The 16,919-nt window shown below is 51.7% G+C and overlaps 3 protein-coding genes across 7 annotated transcripts; 2 read left to right on the top strand and 1 right to left on the bottom strand.

The window, feature by feature from the left end:
* Window positions 1–2,529: 2,529 nt before the first annotated feature.
* ERICH4 (glutamate rich 4) lies at window positions 2,530–4,750 on the bottom strand. The gene is made up of 2 exons (XM_037038957.1): window positions 4,314–4,750; window positions 2,530–3,252 (listed from the first exon to the last, which is right to left on the bottom strand). The coding sequence occupies exons 1-2, from the start codon at window positions 4,623–4,625 to the stop codon at window positions 3,025–3,027; spliced, it is 540 nt and encodes a 179-aa protein (XP_036894852.1). The 5' UTR covers window positions 4,626–4,750; the 3' UTR covers window positions 2,530–3,024.
* Window positions 4,751–6,908: 2,158 nt separating this feature from the next.
* Window positions 6,909–12,658, top strand: DMAC2 (distal membrane arm assembly component 2). 5 transcript variants are annotated; one of them, XM_037038994.1, is made up of 5 exons: window positions 6,909–6,948; window positions 8,336–8,532; window positions 10,170–10,250; window positions 11,189–11,325; window positions 11,429–12,658. In XM_037038994.1, the coding sequence occupies exons 1-5, from the start codon at window positions 6,931–6,933 to the stop codon at window positions 11,767–11,769; spliced, it is 774 nt and encodes a 257-aa protein (XP_036894889.1). In that variant the 5' UTR covers window positions 6,909–6,930; the 3' UTR covers window positions 11,770–12,658. The 5 variants fall into 5 exon arrangements, with proteins under 5 accessions (XP_036894889.1, XP_036894892.1, XP_036894891.1 ...); XM_037038997.1 differs by having other exon boundaries at window positions 11,189–11,329; window positions 11,593–11,716; XM_037038995.1 differs by lacking the exon at window positions 6,909–6,948 and adding an exon at window positions 7,243–7,356.
* Window positions 12,659–15,016: 2,358 nt separating this feature from the next.
* On the top strand, window positions 15,017–16,909 carry B3GNT8 (UDP-GlcNAc:betaGal beta-1,3-N-acetylglucosaminyltransferase 8). Its single transcript, XM_037039002.1, has one exon. It carries the CDS (start codon window positions 15,528–15,530, stop codon window positions 16,719–16,721), a length of 1,194 nt encoding a protein of 397 aa, XP_036894897.1. The 5' UTR covers window positions 15,017–15,527; the 3' UTR covers window positions 16,722–16,909.
* Window positions 16,910–16,919: the final 10 nt, after the last annotated feature.

Consider the following 16,919-nt stretch of genomic DNA (forward strand, 5'->3'; position numbering starts at 1 on the left):
ATGTTCAATTGGAGGGGACTGGTTTGTTTTGGTGTGGCAAACGTGACTCAGCTCTGTATGAAAATCGACAGATGCGAAGTGGTGGGCAGGAGCCAGACCTCCAAACCGAGTTTTCCCGTGGGAATCAGGCCTAGAAAATGCATACAGACTGTTATGGCTTGCTCTTGCTAAAACTTTATCACCCTGGTCTGAAACCATAAATGTGGATTGTCTATCTTCAAGGTCATTTCCAAAGCCTGTGTGAATTTTCCCAAGGACAGAGCTAATCAGCTCACCGCCATTCCCCTCTGAGTGTTATTTTCATTTTCTTGATTCTACCTAAAATGTAGACAACATTCTATGTAATAGATAATAAATCCTTCTTTGATGTAAGCCCCCCCCAAAAGAACAATAAAAGCCTGTCTAGGCAAGGGTCAACGTGTTCTCCTCTTGAGAGAGTGGCCCTGCTGTCCCCTTTTCTCCATAAGACTGCTGTCGCCTGTGCATTTATTCTTGTCTTCAGTCACAACAGGCGGACTCTGCAGGCCGGAGTCCGCCACACTCAATATCTTTAAATATTAGGGAAATACAAATCAAAACCACAATGAGATTCAAACTCACACCCATTAGGAATGTATTATGAAAAAAAAGGAAAAAAAACAAAATAATGAGCATTGGCATCCATGTGGAGAAATTAAAACTCTTAAGCACTGTTGGTGAGGATGTCAAAGGGCACGGCCACTGTGGAAAACAGTCTGCCGGCTCCTTGGAAAATTAAACATAGAATTACTATATGACCCAGAAGTCCACTTCTAGGTAGACTAAATAGAATGGTAAGCAAGAACTTGCACAGCTTTTTGTATACTCATTATCATAACAGCATTGTTCGTACTAGCCAAAATGTAGAAACAACCCAAGTCTCCATGGACAGATGAATGATAAACAAAATGTGGAATGTGCACACTTTGGGGTATTATTCAGCATAAAAAAGGAAGAAAAATTCTGATACGCATTACAACAAGGATGAATCTTTTTTTTAAATATTTTTTTAGATTTTATTTATTTATCTTTAGAGGGGAAGGGAAGGAGAGAAGGAGAGAAATACCAATGTATGGTTGCCTCTCGTGAGTCCCCTGCTGGGAACTGGCTTGCAACCCAGGCATGTGCCCTGACTGGGAATCAAACCGTGATCGTGTGGTTCACAGACCCGCGCTCAATCCACTGAGCTATACCAGCCAGGGCCCAACATGGATGAATCTTAAAGACATTATGCTGATGGAAGTAAGCTGGACACAAAAGTACAAATACAATACGATCTCGTTGCTGGTGAAAGTGGGCTGTTTTGCAGTGTTGCAACAAAGGAACTTCAAAGGGCATGGGCATGGGCATGGAGTAGTTTAACCTAAGTGATTTTATTGTGGTAAGGGAACCGATATACCACCAGGAATGCAGAGAGAGCACAGGCTCAGGCAGCAGCTATCCCAAGATTTTTGATAACCCTGCATACTGTTTCCTGGCTTTCGGTGACAATCAAGGTGCAATTCAAACCCACCAACCAAATCCCTAATTCTGCCCAAGCCTGAGTTGGGCCCTCCCCTTAACCAGCTTCTAAATCCCTTATCAAATCCAATTCTCTTCCCAGATTTTCCCAGGCTAGATTCCTCCCCTTCGTGTTGCCATTTTGGCTTCTATTGCAAATGCTTAAAAGTTCTGTTACGTCATCTCATTTTTACTACTACATTCATTTTTACTACTACATTTTACTACTACATTCCAGCAGAGGAATTTGCCCTCCACCTCCATCTGATAAGGGTACTAGGGGCAGCCCCCCCACCCCACCCCGGGAGGCTTTCCTGCCTGCTTCACTCCGGGCAGCAGGTTCTTGGAGTGTATAAACAGTCTGTGAAAGCTGTAGCTTCCTACTAGAAGCAGGGCAAATATTTGATTCATCTCCCTAGTTTATTAAGCTCAATGTCTGATTTCCTTTGTTCTCCCTCTTTATTAATAACTAGCTAACTACGTATGCCAACAATCCCACTTACATGAGGTTCCTACCGTAGTCAAATTCATAAAGACACAAAGTAGAATGGAGGTTGCCGGAGCTGGTGGAAGGGGAACGTAGAGAGCTGTTTAATGAGTACAGTTTCTTTTTTTTTTTTTAAGATTTTATTTATTTATCTTTAGAGAGGAAGGGAAGGAGAGAAGGAGAGAAATATCAGTGTATGGCTGCCTTTCATGAGTCCCCCGCTGGGAACTGGCCTGCAACCCAGGCACGTGCCCTGACTGGGAATCGAACCACGATCGTGTGATTCACAGGCCCGCGCTCAATCCACTGAGCTACACCAGCCAGGGCTAATGGGTACAGTTTCTGTTCTGCAAGAGTGAATGAGCTCTAGAGATGGATGGTGGTGATGGTTGCCCAAGAGTGGGAATGTACTTGACACTACTGATCTGTACACTTGGCAATAATTAAAATGGTTCATTTTAACGTACACTTTACCATCACAAAATCTTAAATAAACAAGTAAAATTCGTTTTAGTAATATTTTATCACAATATACTTCAAATATTATTTCAATATGTAATTAATTTTTAAGATTCTTGAAATGTTTCATATTCTTGCTATCATATTAAGTCTTTGAAAGTTCATTATTTAGCATGTGTTACACTTGGTATGCCCCTCAGTTAGGGCTAGCGAATTTCAAATGCTACGTGGGGCCAGTGGAGGGCCTTGATCTAAAACCTCAGCTGCAAGAATTTCCATTCAACTTGCAAAGACCCTCACCGCCCCTGCAACACTCCCGCAGCTCACCTGCAAATACACCTACAGTCACCCTGCAGGCTTCCCACCTCGTCCTCAACATGCCCACAGCTCACGGGCCAATCCCCAATCTCATCACACATGTTTTGTGTCAGAGAAAGCACTTGCTCAGGAGCATGTGTTGATTCCAAATCAACATTTGCAGGTTGACCTGACCAGCAAATCACCCCTCTTTTACATAAATTTGCATAACATTCCACATGCCCATGGGAAACACGCTGGCCTCAGATAGTCATCTCGAAGTCTGGCAGGCAGTAGCCTGGGACTGAACCGGAGACCCCCAGACGTCCTTCCTCTTGTTTCCCCTCAGGCTCTTCATCCTCCTCCTCTTCCTTGAGGGTCTCATCTTCCCCTTCCAGCTTGACAACCAGCTCCTCCTGAAGCACCCCCATCTCCAGTCCCAGGCTACACAGCTGGCCCAGCAGCTGGATGTCCACTCTGCGGAGGTTCCCCTGCCAGAGAGAAGTGGGGCATGGACATTGCACTCCAGAGAGTGCACCACCACCACCACCTGAGTGGGAGTAGGTCTCAGCTCAAAACCTGACAAAGACCCTTTGTTTGACGGAACTTTAGTCAGGCTCCTGAACCTTTTCCTAAGCCCATCTGTGCACCTCCTTGCGAAATTCACTTTTAACAAGAATCCCCATCCTCCACACCAGAACGCTCTCCATATCTTATCTAATCAGGTTCTTCATGCCTCCCCGCCCACGGGCGGATGTCTGATCATCCTGGCCTGCCTTCCACAGGAATCCTGCTGAGTCAGTTTACCCCCAAACCCCCCTTCCAGCTGATGTAACTTTCCATCTACTGACCCTCAGCTGCTCCCAGGCTGTAAGTTTCCACTCGCCCATGCTTTACTTGGAGTCGAGCCCGATCTGTCTCTTCTACTGCAAAATCCCATTGCAGTGGCCCCTATACCAGTCACCTTACTACCTGTAACGTGTTCCTGGGCAGGTTCTGTCTGTGTCCCTGGGTCCTCACTGCCATTCTGCTTCTCACAGTGTCTCTTGATCTCTCTCTCTCTCTCTGTCTCTCCATTTCACTGTCCCTCATGGTGTCTACATCTGTGTGTGAGTGTGTCTGATTCTTACTATCTTTCTCTTGTTTCCCTCTTATGTTATCTACCTCCCTGTCTCCACCTGTGTCTATGTCTTCCCCTGTCTTTCTCTGTCTCTATTTTTCTGCCTTTCTCTCCGTCTCTCTGTCTTTCATACTTAATCTCAGTTTCCCTGTCTTTGTTGCTATTCTCGATCTCATTTCCATCTCTGTCTCTCTTGCTGGGTCTCTCTGTTTCTGTCTGTATTCCCGTCTCTACTCTTCGGGTCTATCTATGTCTCTGTCTCTCTCTCCTTTCTCTCTAGCTCTCTCGCTGTCTGTCTCTGCCTCTATTTCTCTATTCATGCCTCTCAATTTTGTCCCTCAATCTCTGGCCCATTATATTTCCATGCATTCCATTCATTCATTCAGTTCTCACCCCACACTCTACCTCTTGTCCCTCAAAGCCCCTACTCACCAGCTCCTCCCAGATCCACAGCAAACTCTCCCTAGCGCCTTCAGTGTGTGCCTGTGGAAACACAAGGGTCTGGCCAGCTCTCCTTGATGGGGGGACATCCCTCAAGGCCCTGGGGGGTGAGCCCAGCCCTGGGGGCAGCAGTCCAGCCTGCCTCAGCTGCCTCCACAGCTCCATAATCTCTGAGCTGTGGCTCCCAGGAGCAGGAAGTTTCAAGGTCCAGAATGACCCAGCCCCCTGGGAATCTGGGGGTGGGGGGACTAAAGGGCAATGGAAGGGGGGTGGGGGGACCTGACATGGCATCCCAAAGTCCATTCTCCAGCGGGAATCTGCATTTTTTCTTTCTGAAGTCTGTCTTCAACTCTGCTCACAGGGTGTGACTCTACCCCTCCCTGCCCCCTCTCAGGACTAACCCCTTCCTGTGTTTTGTGTCTATTGATGCCTGGCCTCCTCCTGTCTGGCCTTCTGGGTCCTACCCTCCACTCACCCTCAACCCTGAGCTTGGTTTTGCCTTTCTCCACTCCGCCCATCCCAGGGCTTCCCAACCAGCGTGCCTGAGGAGTCAGGAGCAGCTTCCAAGAGAGTGATCCCTCAGCTGGGGTGTCTCAGTGTCCAGGCTGCTGCCTTACACCAAGCAGCCAATGCTGTTGACTCTAGATTTGCCCAGAGACATTATCACTATTGAGTACTGGGCTCTGCCAGGGAAGAGGTTGGAACACACTGCAGACCTCCCTCGGTTGGGACTGGAGGTTCAAATTCCATCAACCTGTCAAGGACTCCTAAGCCCCTGACTCCAGTCCTGACCTCCCTCCTGGGCTTCTCCACCTGGATGTCTCAACATGAATATGGTCAAAGCACAATTCTTAATTGGGACCCATAGCACTACTAGTTTTGCGGAGCTACTGTAACAAATTGCCACAAAGTTGGTAGCTTAAAACAGCATCAAGTTATTCTCTTACAGCCCTAGGGGTCAGAAGCCTCAAGTGGGTTCACAGGGCTGGGTTCCTTCTGAGGGTCCTAGGGGAGAATGTATTTCCCACCCTTGCCCAAGTTTACAAAGGCCACTGAATTCCTTGGCTCATAGCCCCCTCCTTGCATTACCCCTATCTTTAGGACGCTCCAGCCTCCATTTTATTTTATTTTTTAAAAGATTTTATTTATTTATCTTTAGAGGGAAGGGAAGGAGAGAGGGAGAGAAATATCAATGTATGGTTGCCTCTCCTGCGTCCCCTGCTGGGAGCTGGCCTGCAATCCAGGCATGTGCCCTGATTGGGAATCGAACCGTGTTCCTCCAGTTTGCAGGCCAGTGCTCAATCCACTGAGCGACACCAGCCAGGGCAGCCTCCATTTTATAATACCCTTGTGGTTACACTGGGCCTACTCTAATTACCCAGGATAATTTCCCCATTTTAAGATTATTACCTTAAACACACCTTCTGTATACCATAGAAAGTAACATAGTCAGTTTCCAGGGATCAGAATGAGGACACTGGTGCAGGGGAGGGGGGCGTTTTCAGCCTACCACACCTGTCTGTCCAAACACCTGCCGCTCCCCCAGTTTCCCCATCTCTATCAGTGGCATCAGCATCTTTTTAGTTTCTCCAGCTGTCGGCTCAGCCTTCCAAACAAACTCATCATCTGAGCACCTCTCACCATTTCCTTTGCCCCATCTCTGCTCCCGTCCCCATTCATCTCTGGTCTGGATGATTCCTGTGGCCTCATTATTGCCCCCCTGCTTCCACCCTTGCCCTATAGGATCTGTTTTCAGCCTGGCAGAAATGATCTTTACAACATCTAAATCAAATGACACTGTCCTGTGAATGCAATAAACTCCTACCAGGCCTGCACAGTCAGCCCCCTGCCCACCTCTCTGACCCAGGCTTCTACCTCTCTCTGCAAGATGGCGTCCACCTCTGGGCCCTTGCACTGGCTGTTACCGCTGCCTGGAGAGTTTCCTCCTAAATGTGATCTCCTCAGAGAGGCTTTTCCCAATGGCCCCATACCGCAGTCATTTGTGTTACTTGGTTACTCTATTGTGTCACTGAGTTTTATTTGCCTCTTATCAAATACTATCTGAAATTATCTTGCTGATTCATTTTTTCTTATCCATCCTCTGCTTGCCTGGAATATTTATTTCACATTGAATCTTCACTCTGAGATCTAGTCTTGAACTCTAAACTAAAATCACAAACACAGCACTAATCTTGAGAATTTACCTCCATCTCTTACCCTGAAGGCTAACCTTGCCACCCACTCTACCTTTTTCTTTTCCGGGGGAAAAAAATGCTAGTACGCTTTTTGTAAGGAGGTAGCTAGTGAGAGCTGGAGAACAGGGAAGCTCCAGGGAGCTGTGACTGCAGTCAGAGGAAAGGAAAGTAATCAAACTGGAAGGACTGCTCACCCTTTCCTAGGGAAAGCCTAGAGACCCATTATAAGGCCTACAGAAAAGGTAGTTGGAGAAATCCCTAAATCCGGTCACAGTACTTAAAGGCGCACTTGAAGCGCGTGCGCCTTTAAGACGAAGGTGCGACCATTTAAAAAAAAAAAAGACGGCAAAGACAGGGCCAAGTGGGTGGGACGAGAAAAGACCGGCCCCTTCCGGTTATGTAATCCCAAGGAGATGGCGGCGCCCAGGGCGGTAGGTGACCGGAGTTCCTAGAGTTCCCAAATTGAAGGCCACCTTGCTGCCCCTGCCTTCGGGGCCTCTGTCAGCGCGCAGGGATTAGTAGCGAAGCTGCTGGAGGTTTCCGTTCCCGGGCCTCCCGCTAGCAGCGTAGAAATCGTAGCTCCTCTGGCCCTGGAAGGACGCGTGCGGGTGGCAGGCTACTGAGAAGCTTCAGCGAGGGAGAGGGGGGCGGGCATTTCGCAGAGAGGAACCAATTCGGAAGCAGGGAGTGCGTTGGGATGCTGGCGCACCCAGCTAATCAGAGGGAGGGATTGGACTGCGAGCTAAAGGAGCGGATGGCAGGCGAGAGTGGGACTTGCAAGGGAAAGAGGGCTGGGAAGGCATTGGCCGGGGCCAAGTGGAGGATGCCGAAGGATGCAGGTGAGGGAAGCTCATGGGAATTTTGATGGAAAACCACAGTGATTATGGGGGCAGGAGCACCAACAGGTAAATTTGGTAGTTCCAAGGAACGAACGTGGGGGGCATTAAGGGGAAAATTTGCAGCAATCATGGAGAGGCTTTTAGGAAGAATTGGGTAAACTCAGGAATGAACTTAGAGAAAATTAAAGTAAGAGTTTGGGAGCTTACAAGGAATTTTGAGGGCAAGTAGGATTGGGGGAAGACAATTTTGATTATAGGAAAAATTGGGGCAAACTAAGGTAAGACTGGGGGGAAGTCGAAGGAAGAGTTTGAGGGTTTTATGAGGTAAGTTAAGGGTGATTTGGAAAGAAATTGAGATTATATTTGGGGGAAAGAAATAGGTTATTCAAGAAGACTCCAGAGAGAATTGGGTAAAATTAAGGGGAGAATTTGTGGGAAATTAAGAGGTCAGATCATGGAGATTTTAAGAGAAAATAAGGATTGAGGGGGACAGGAAGAGAATTTGAGCCCTGGCTGGTGTAGCTCAGTGGATTGAGCACGGGCCTGCGAACCAGAGGATCGCGGTTCGATTCCCAGTCAGGGCACATGCCTGGGTTGTAGTCCAGTTCCCTGCAGGCCAACTCCCAGCAGGGGATGCACAAAAGGCAACCATACATTGATGTTTCATTCTCTCTCTCCTTCCCCTCTAAAGATAAATAAATAAAATTAAAAAAAAAAAAAGAGAATTTGGGAAACCCAAGACAGTTTGGGTAAATCAAAGAGAGAATTTAGGGCTACTTAAGGGGAAGAATTGGGGGATACATGGAGGGAAAGTTGGGAATCCCAAATGTAGAATTAGGAAGTTCTGAAAGGAGAATTTAGTGAATCAGGAAGCACTGGGCTGGGGGGAGGTGAGTTCACAGACTAAGAACAGAACAGAGGGGTGCAGCTCTCACATAGAAGGCTCTCCAGGCTCAGCCTCTCCTCTCTTCATCCCCAGTCCTTGAACCTGGTGCCCCCGGTGTGGAGTGGGGTTACCAAGGGCATCCGTGGTCTGAGCAGTGCAGTGGCCCCAGAGGGAAATCAGAGGAAGGGGAGAAGGCTGCTCCAGTTCCTGGCTGACCGCTTCTATGATGTGGAGGCTCTGCGGGAGTACTTGCTCCAAAAGCAGCTGTCAAAGGTACACCAGGAAAACCGGTGAGAACCCCCTGGCCTGCAAGACCTTGTGGCTCTGGCCTCACTGGTCAGAGTGCCGACCTCGCCCTTGCCACTCCCAAGTAGCCCTGTGGCTTCCAATGCTGGCCATGCCGACTTACATCTTCATCTCTAGCTCATACCCTTTCCAAGAACTCCAGTTCATATAGGCAACCTGCTGCCCACCATCTCCTCTTGGTCTAGCTGCCACCTCAGACCTAACATAGTTTACAGTGAACTCTGATTTCCGCCGCCCCAAAAAGTCTGCTCCCCCCCAAGCCTTCCCCATCACAGTAAACAGCACCACTCCCCACCCAGTTGTTCAGACCAAATTCCAAGAAGTCATCCCTGATTCCTGTCTTTGTTTCTCTGACTTCTGCATCTGGTCCACCGATGAACTACTAGACTATCCCATATTTGACCACTTCTTACCTCCTTCACTGTTTGTAGGTAGGACTGAGCCCCTCCCTTTTATGGTTGGATTACTGCCGTAACCTAACTGGTCACTTTCTTCCTCCTGTAGTCTATTAAATACTTTACGAAGTACTCAAAAGAGCTCTTAAGAAAGTAAAATAGAGAGCATTACCACCATGTTTGAAACCCTCAAATGTTTGGTTTCCAGTTTCAACGAAAACAAAAGCCAAACTCCAAAGCCTAAAACCTGCTATGTGCTGAGCTTTGAGAGGCCTACCAGGCACTCCCCGCATCCCTGCAGCATGGCATCTTCATTGCTGTTTGTTCAACCATCCTGAGTCTTTTTTAAGTTTTTACTTATTTAAATATTTTATTTATCTTTAGAGGGGAAGGGAAGGAGAGAGGGAGAGAAATACCAATGTATGGTTGCCTCTCCTGTGTCCCCTGCTAGGAACTGGCTTCCAACCCAGGCATGGGAATCGAACCTCGATCCTTTGGTTTGAAGGCCCACGTTCAATCCACTGAGCTATACCTGCCAGGGCAGTTTTTACTTATTTTTAGAGAGGGGGGAAGGGAGGGAGAAAGAGAAGGAGAGGAACATCAGTGTGCAAGAGAAACATCCATCGGTACCCTCTCACACACCCCTCTACTGGGGATCCGGCTTGCAGCCCAGGCGTGTGCCCTGACTGGGAATAGAACTGGTGACCTTGCAGTTCGCAGGCCAGCGCTCAATCCACTGAGCCACAGCAGCCAGGGCTTGAGCCTCCGAGTCTTGCACTGGCTGTTCTTTGGCCTGGCAGGCTTTTGCCTTCCCCTCTTCATTCCTTCCCACCACTCAGCTCCCTGCCCTCTCATGTCACCTCCTCCAAGAAGTTTTTCTTCTCAGCCAAACCAGATCCACCTCCATTCCCACCCCTGACGCAAGCCACTCGATCCGTGTTACATTTTCATCCTGAAATTGATACTGTCTGAAATTCACTTTTATTTCCTAGTTTGTTTCTCCCCATAAAAATAACTTCAGAAGGGCAGGGACAGTTATCTGCCTTGGTGACCACTGTCCCGCCCCCCTGGGTGCCCAGCTTAATAGGCACTCAGTAAATATTTGCAGCCTGACTCTGTCTGTCTGTCTGTCGGTCCTGATGCTGTGGACTCCGACCCTCGACTGGGGCATGGCAATGGGTGTGGTGCTCCTCAGCCCTCACCCTCAGCTACTGTTCTCTTGGCAGATCCTTCACCTACATCAAGGAGCGATACGGCCCGTACGTCGCAGGTGCCTATTTCGTCCTGAAGCAGGGAGGCGCAGTCAAGTATGACAGCAAAGGTGTCAAAATGGGGGTTGGGGGAGGCCCCACAGATCATCTCAGCCTCAGGCTCTTCAGTCAGGCAGGCTTCCCTGAGTCCCCCAAGTCTGTGCCGCCTCCATTGGCTGTGTGGCTCGGGGCTTGGTGCCAGGCTTCAGGTTTGTCATCTGTAAAATGGAATGGTAGTTGTATCTAATCTACAAACACATTTTGCAGTGTAAACACTTGTAGCCAGGTCTGGGGCTACACATGTGCTCAATAAATACTAGTTTCTTTTTCCTCCTCCCTTCTTTTTTTTTCTTTTCAAGATTTTATTTATTTTTAGGGAGAGGGGAAGAGAGGGAGGAGAGGGAGAGAAACATCTATTGGTTGCCTCTCACATGCCCCCAACTTGGGACCTGGCCTGCAACCCAGTCATGTGCCCTGACTGGGAATAGAACCCTTTGGTTTGCAGGCCAGTGCTTAGTCCACTGAGCCACACCAGCCAGGGCCCCCTTACTTCTTCCTCCAACCTCTGGGGATTCCCCCCGCTTTTCCTTCTTTTTTGAAAAGCACAATGTATGTAGACTTCATCTACGTCTCATCTTTATTCTAACTAAAATTTTTACTTTGTTTGAGCACCTCCTCCAGGACCTTCCTTGGAAGTGGTGTACATTTCTGAAACTCTCAACTTTTGCTCATACAAAGATTCATATATTGTAGCTCTTTTCTCTCACATTATCAGTAGTATCTCTAGCTCTGAGTTTCCAGGTACATGAAGCTGGCCAAACAGTCCAACTCCAATGGGACTATCAGGGGATCTAATGTGACCTACGTGCCTTAGAACAGGGCCACAGAACACGTGAGCGGACACAAAATAAGGGGCTGCAGAGTGGTCTCCAGCGGCTGGAGGCTTGGGGACGGGCAGGGTACCCACTGGCACTCCTTTTCTCCCTGCTTTCCAGGTTCCAGGGCAAGGAGTGGATTCGGTCCAGTGGGCGTCGCCCCTTGTCTCTTGAGTTGTTGAATTTCCAGGCTGTACCTGTGGAGTCCGTGGATGCCAGCGACTGTGCCATCAACTATGAAGGCCTGGACAACCTCTGTGAGTGGGGTGGGTGAGGCAGAGAAGGGCAAGGCTCTGCATGTTCCCTTTCGTGGTGGGCTCCAGAAAGGCTGCGGTGCCATCCGCTCTGTCCCCCTCACAGTGGCCCTGAAGGAGCTGCAGTCCCTGTCGCTGCAGCGCTGTCCCCATGTGGATGACTGGTGTCTCAGCCGTCTCTACCAGCTGGCTGACTCTCTGCAGGAGCTCTCGCTGGCAGGTTGCCCCCGAGTATCCGAACGGGGCCTCGCCTGCCTCCACCACCTCCAGAACCTCCGCAGGCTGGACATCTCAGACCTGCCTGCTGTGTCCAACCCAGGCCTCACTCAGATCCTGGTGGAGGAGATGCTGCCCAACTGTGAGGTTCTGGGGACTGACTGGGCCCAGGGCCTGAAGTCGAGGCTGGAGGAGCAGTCTCAGGACGCAGCCAGCCCCACCCCTGCGTAGGCTACGGCCCCCACCCCATCTGGTTGGATCTCAGCTGGGCTGTGTTGAGTGTCTTAGGGTTTTCTCTCCTTCTGGCTTCCAGCTGGGCTCACTCATCATGGGGGCTGGACTGGGGTGAGGGGAGTGGCACTAGCAGATCAGGGACAGTATGTGGTCCCTACCCGGTGGGGGCCTAGCTGCAGGTCACAGCTCCTGTCATCCTGTCAGGCAGCCCTTCCCACACAGTTCTCCTCGTTCCCATATAACCTCCTCCTGCCCCTCCAGGCCTGGGGCCAGTGAGGACCCCCGGCTGCAAGTAGCCCCAGGAAGCTGCATCGCCCACTACTGTGTCGAGACTGCTCTCAGATTATCCCCATTTAGGTGTGACACCCTGATACAGGGAGTGCTCCTGGCATTCTGTAGGGATGACTGTTCCATGTCAGACTGGTCAGCTCACCGCAGGGTGCAGCGCCCCGAGCCCACACTCACTGGTCAGTAGCACTCCAAGTCCTCTTGCATTCCGGCTTATTGAAGTCAAATTCAACTCTGTGTCTGCACTGTGAAAACTGATTGGGGCCTTTGAAATGTTTTTCCTTCACTAACTGCCCTAAGTTTTGTCAGTAGGGGGCGCTCAAGAGACATCTCAGGAGTTCCAGGTCACTCCGTGGCTCCTGCAGTGCCTGTAGCTTCTCCAGTTCCAGGAGGTCGGTCACAGCTTGCCCTGGCACCCTGCCCCAGCCCAGCAGTTGCCTAGAGGAGTGTCTCTACTGGGGTACCTCCCTGTGAATGACTCTACCACAGCCCAGAATTTCCAGTAGATTCCAAGGCACCTTACCAATGAATCCCTCGTCATTGCAATTTGCTGTTGAAGTGAATAATTCTTTATATTAAACTTTCCCTGTTCAAACTACTGTGGTTTTTTTCCCTCCCCTGATTGGATCCAGACTGATACTGCATTGATATCGAGAGTGTTCCAGGAGATAGGCTCGCAGAGAGGGATTTGGGGGTGAGGTGTGAAAAGTCCATGGCACTCAGTAGCCTCACGTCAGGTCATCACAGGTTTCCTGTGCGGAGGTGCCAGCTGAGGCCCGTGTCCCTGCAGCCCTTCTGGCTGCAGCACTTAACCTGGTGACAGTAAGGAGCATCTGAAGGTAGGCTTTGGACAGGTTCCTTGCAGCGCCCTGGAGTGCTTACAGACACACAAGGACAGGCTCAGGTCTGTCATCTCAGCCCAAGTCACAGCCTGAGAACCGGACGACCCCCAAAAGTTCTAGCCACAGGGCTGGTAGTACTGAAAGAACAATGCAGCATTTAAGTTTGCAGGTTGACGATGGTTGAATCCCCAATTTCCTTCCTAATAGAATATTAGTGCCCTGTACCAAGGATCCCATAAATACCTGGGGTCAGATCTCAGCACGCCCCAGGATCCAGGTATTCACTACAACCCAGGAGACAACAGCTTGTACACTGAAAGAACTGCCAGACTTTCAAATACACGTACAGCCAGAAACCTGGGGATATGGGTGGGTTTGAAGGGTGTGAGACCAGTGAGGGTGGACGTAAACTGGGGCGGGGTTCACTGGTACAGGTACTTACCAGAACTTCTGGATTTAATGAGTTCTAACAGCTTTCTTGGATGGGTGACTTGGACTCGACAGTGGCCTGCAGTTAGTGAGGCAAGAGGCCAGAAGGGGTCCAAAGGCTTAGGGGGGATGTTGGGTTGGTTGATAATGATCTGCATTATCTTGCCCACCCCCAACTCTTCCAAAAGAAGGCACCTCCCAAAAGAAGGTGCCTCTTAAGTCTGAGTCATTAATATTCAGCTTTCCCTGTTCCCACTGCGGTGTGCTTTCTCACCTGACTGGACTCAGACTAATGCACTTAACAACTAAAATTGTACCCTCCAAAATTTGCAAACACCCCCAGGAGGGGCAGTGTGACCCCTGTGGAGAACCTCTGCAGTCCTAGGAGTACCTAGCTGAGCCAGGAGAGCTCAGGGGGTCAGAACCCCTCTCCCCCAGCCCTGGAGGATGTGGGCTTGGATGCCCACCATGGGTGCCCAGGCCCTGGGCCCCAGCCCCTGGTTGTAATTTCCCACTAGTTTTTATTCCACTAATATTCCCTACTTCCTCCACATTGTCTTCCAACTGGTTCCATGGGCTCCATTATTCAAACTTAGGAGGAGACAATCAGCACTGGACAGATAATCAGGTGCTGCTAAAGGTCTCTAAGACAGTTGTCCCCAACTTCAAGTCAGGTGAAGGGTCAGGCCAGGCTTGGTGCCACCCCAGGCTCCAGGCGGCCTGGGATGAGGAGGCTCCACCTGTCCGCCTCCCCAGATAGCAAAAACCATGGGAGGGCATCAGTGTAAATACAGGCAGACCCTCTCATGTCCCATGGGGGCTGGACATGAGTGTTCCCAAGTCCCTGTGCATCTCGGGCAGGGCAGCAGTGGGGGCTGGGTTAGGAATGGCTTCCCGCCCTGCTGGTCAGGCAGCCAGGCTGCAAAGGGGATGGATGTGTAGGGGGTGGGTGTGGTCCAAGACTCCCTCTGTGCCTGCCCTTTTTCCATCTGGTCCTCACCCATTCCTCCCTGGCTCCAGCTCTGTTCACAGACTCCCTCCTCTGCCCACATTTGAGCCCCTCCACCTGCCTCTCTAAATCTTCCCATCCATTCTCCCCCACAAGGAGTGGCTTCCTGTCCACCTCTTACCTCTCTCCATTTCTCTCTCCTCATCCTCTCTCCTGCAGTGCTCTCCTCTGCATCCCTGAGTCTCCCATCTCCAGTCTCTTCTCTGCCTGCCCCTGAGGGTCTCCGTCTCTCCTCCTCACCAGCCCCCTTCCCCCACCAACCCTGACTCTGGGTAGCAACACTCCCCACTTGCACTACCTCTGGCAGGCTGACCTCAGTACATTCTCTGATGCCTCCTGTGATCAGGCACCAGTGCCTTAGGCTTTTCCACTTGGGGACTGTGCCTGTCCCTGGGCCACTCCAACACCACCCAGCTCAGGCCTGGCTCTTGGTCTCACCCTTTCTCAGACTCTCTCCCAGGCCTCACCCGGTGCCCCTCTGGACGGGCTGGGCAGTCTGTATCTATGGCCAACCCTGCACCTTTCCCCCTCTCACCAGAAAACCAGCTCCAACATGCCAGAGCCCCATCTCTCAAGTCAGCCTCCTGCTCTCCCGCTCCTTCCCCCACCCTCTTCCCCCCCCTCCTCGGCACCGCCCAGGCCCCTGGGGCCTTCCCTTCTCCCCTCCCCTCCCCGCCCCGCCCCTCCGGACGGGCTGGGCTGGAGAACAACGACACAGCCACAGCTGCCGGACCAGAGCACAAGGCAGGGAGCTAGAAGGGCCTGACCAGAGACCTGGGGCGCCAGAGCCAGGCCCAGAGGTAAAGGGGAGGGAGCAGATCCCTGGCTCCCCAGTCCCCAGGGTGGGGACAAGTAGGGCAAAGGAGGTTGGATTTCTGCAACACAAAGGAGCTGACCCCAGTGATCCTGACTTCGGGTGAGGGGGATGAATAGGGGTGAGGGGAACAGGCAAGTGGAAGGGGTTGTGCTGAGCGAAAAGAGCAGCCTTTGGAATGGGATTGGAGCAGTGATTCCAGGTCCAGGAATAGGGAAAGGGAAGAGCTGGGTCTTTGGTGGGGGCCCAGTCTAGGGTCTGGGACTAAGAGGCTACCACAGGGATTGGTGGGGACTGTGAAGGCCCGTCCTGAACCCCAAAGCGCTCTGTGACTCCTGTGCAGCTCCAGCAGCCACCGTCTCTGGGCTGGGTCATGCGCTGCCCCAAGTGCCTTCTCTGCCTGTCAGCACTGCTCACGCTCCTGGGCCTCAAAGTGTACATCGAGTGGACATCAGAGTCTCAGCTGAGCAAGGCCTACCCAGGACCCCAGGGCACCTTGCCGGTCCTCACGCCTGCCAGTCCCGAGCCCACCCTGCCGGCTAACCTCTCAGCCCGTCTGGGCCAGACTGGCCCACTGGCCTCAGCTTACTGGAACCAGCAACAGTGGCGGTTGAGAGCTCTGCCCAGTGGGGACAGCACTGAGACGGGGGGCTGTGGGGCTTGGGGAGCTGCTGCCGCCGCTGAAATACCTGATTTCACGTCCTACCCCACGGACCTTCGCCGCTTCTTGCTGTCAGCAGCCTGCCGGAGCTTCCCTCGGTGGCTGCCTGAAGGTGACAGTGGCCAAGTCCCCAGCTGTGGGGAAACCGACATCCCCTACCTGCTGTTGGCTGTCAAGTCGGAACCAGGGCACTTTGCTGAACGACAGGCTGTGAGGGAGACCTGGGGTAGTCCCGCCCCTGGAATTCGGCTGCTCTTCCTTCTGGGGTCTCCAGTGGGCGAGGGAGGCCCTGACCTAGGCCCGCTGGTGGCCTGGGAGAGCCGCCGTTATAGTGACCTGCTGCTCTGGGACTTCTTGGATGTTCCCTTCAATGAGACACTCAAGGACCTGCTGCTGCTATCCTGGCTTGCCCACCACTGCCCCAGCGTGAGCTTTATCCTACAAGCACAAGATGATGCCTTTGTGCACACTCCTGCCCTGCTTGACTACCTACGGACCCTGCCACCCAGCTCGGCTCGAGTCCTCTACCTGGGTGAGGTCTTTACCCAGGCCAAGCCCCTCCGGAAACCTGGAGGCCCCTTCTATGTGCCTGGGTCGTTCTTTGAAGGTGACTACCCAGCTTACGCCAGTGGGGGTGGCTACATCATCTCTGGGCGCCTGGCACCCTGGCTGCTGCAGGCGGCAGCCCGTGTGGCACCGTTCCCCTTCAACGACGTCTACATTGGCCTGTGCATCCGTGCTCTGGGCCTGGTGCCCAGGGCCCACAGAGGCTTTCTCACGGCCTGGCCAGCAGACCGCACAACTGACCCCTGCACTCTCCGGGACCTGCTGCTGGTGCGGCCCCTCAGACCCCAGGACAGCATTGGGCTCTGGAAACACCTGCAGGACCCGCAGCTCCACTGCTGAGCCTGGGTGGGGTCATCAGGGGATGACCTGGTGCCTGCCCCTTGCTCAGCCTCTGAGGCCTTGGTGTGAGGGAGGTCCTGGAAACATGGCTGCTTGAGCTCCTCCTGGGCCAGCTCGGGCTATGGGACTGGGCAGCAGGGGGCAGAGGACTGTTTTTGTTTTTGAAAAACATGCATTCTCCACTCTGAGGCCTGGAGT

The sequence above is a fragment of the Sturnira hondurensis genome, unplaced genomic scaffold (assembly GCF_014824575.4).
Source record: "Sturnira hondurensis isolate 20B ecotype Veracruz unplaced genomic scaffold, ASM1482457v3 Scaffold0024912, whole genome shotgun sequence".
In the NCBI taxonomy this organism is placed as follows: domain Eukaryota; kingdom Metazoa; phylum Chordata; class Mammalia; order Chiroptera; family Phyllostomidae; genus Sturnira; species Sturnira hondurensis.

Bases quoted from the DNA above. Each gene is read 5' to 3' on its own strand.
- ERICH4 (XM_037038957.1), bottom strand. From the start codon at position 4,625: ATGGACTTTGGGATGCCATGTCAGGTCCCCCCACCCCCCTTCCATTGC. The intron at 3,253-4,313 runs GTGAGTAGGGGC...TCTCTCTGGCAG, and splicing joins TGTGGATCTGGGAGGAGCTG to GGGAACCTCCGCAGAGTGGA.
- DMAC2 (XM_037038994.1), top strand. The intron at 8,533-10,169 runs GTGAGAACCCCC...TTCTCTTGGCAG, and splicing joins AAGGTACACCAGGAAAACCG to ATCCTTCACCTACATCAAGG. The intron at 11,326-11,428 runs GTGAGTGGGGTG...TCCCCCTCACAG, and splicing joins TGAAGGCCTGGACAACCTCT to TGGCCCTGAAGGAGCTGCAG.
- B3GNT8 (XM_037039002.1), top strand. From the start codon at position 15,528: ATGCGCTGCCCCAAGTGCCTTCTCTGCCTGTCAGCACTGCTCACGCTC.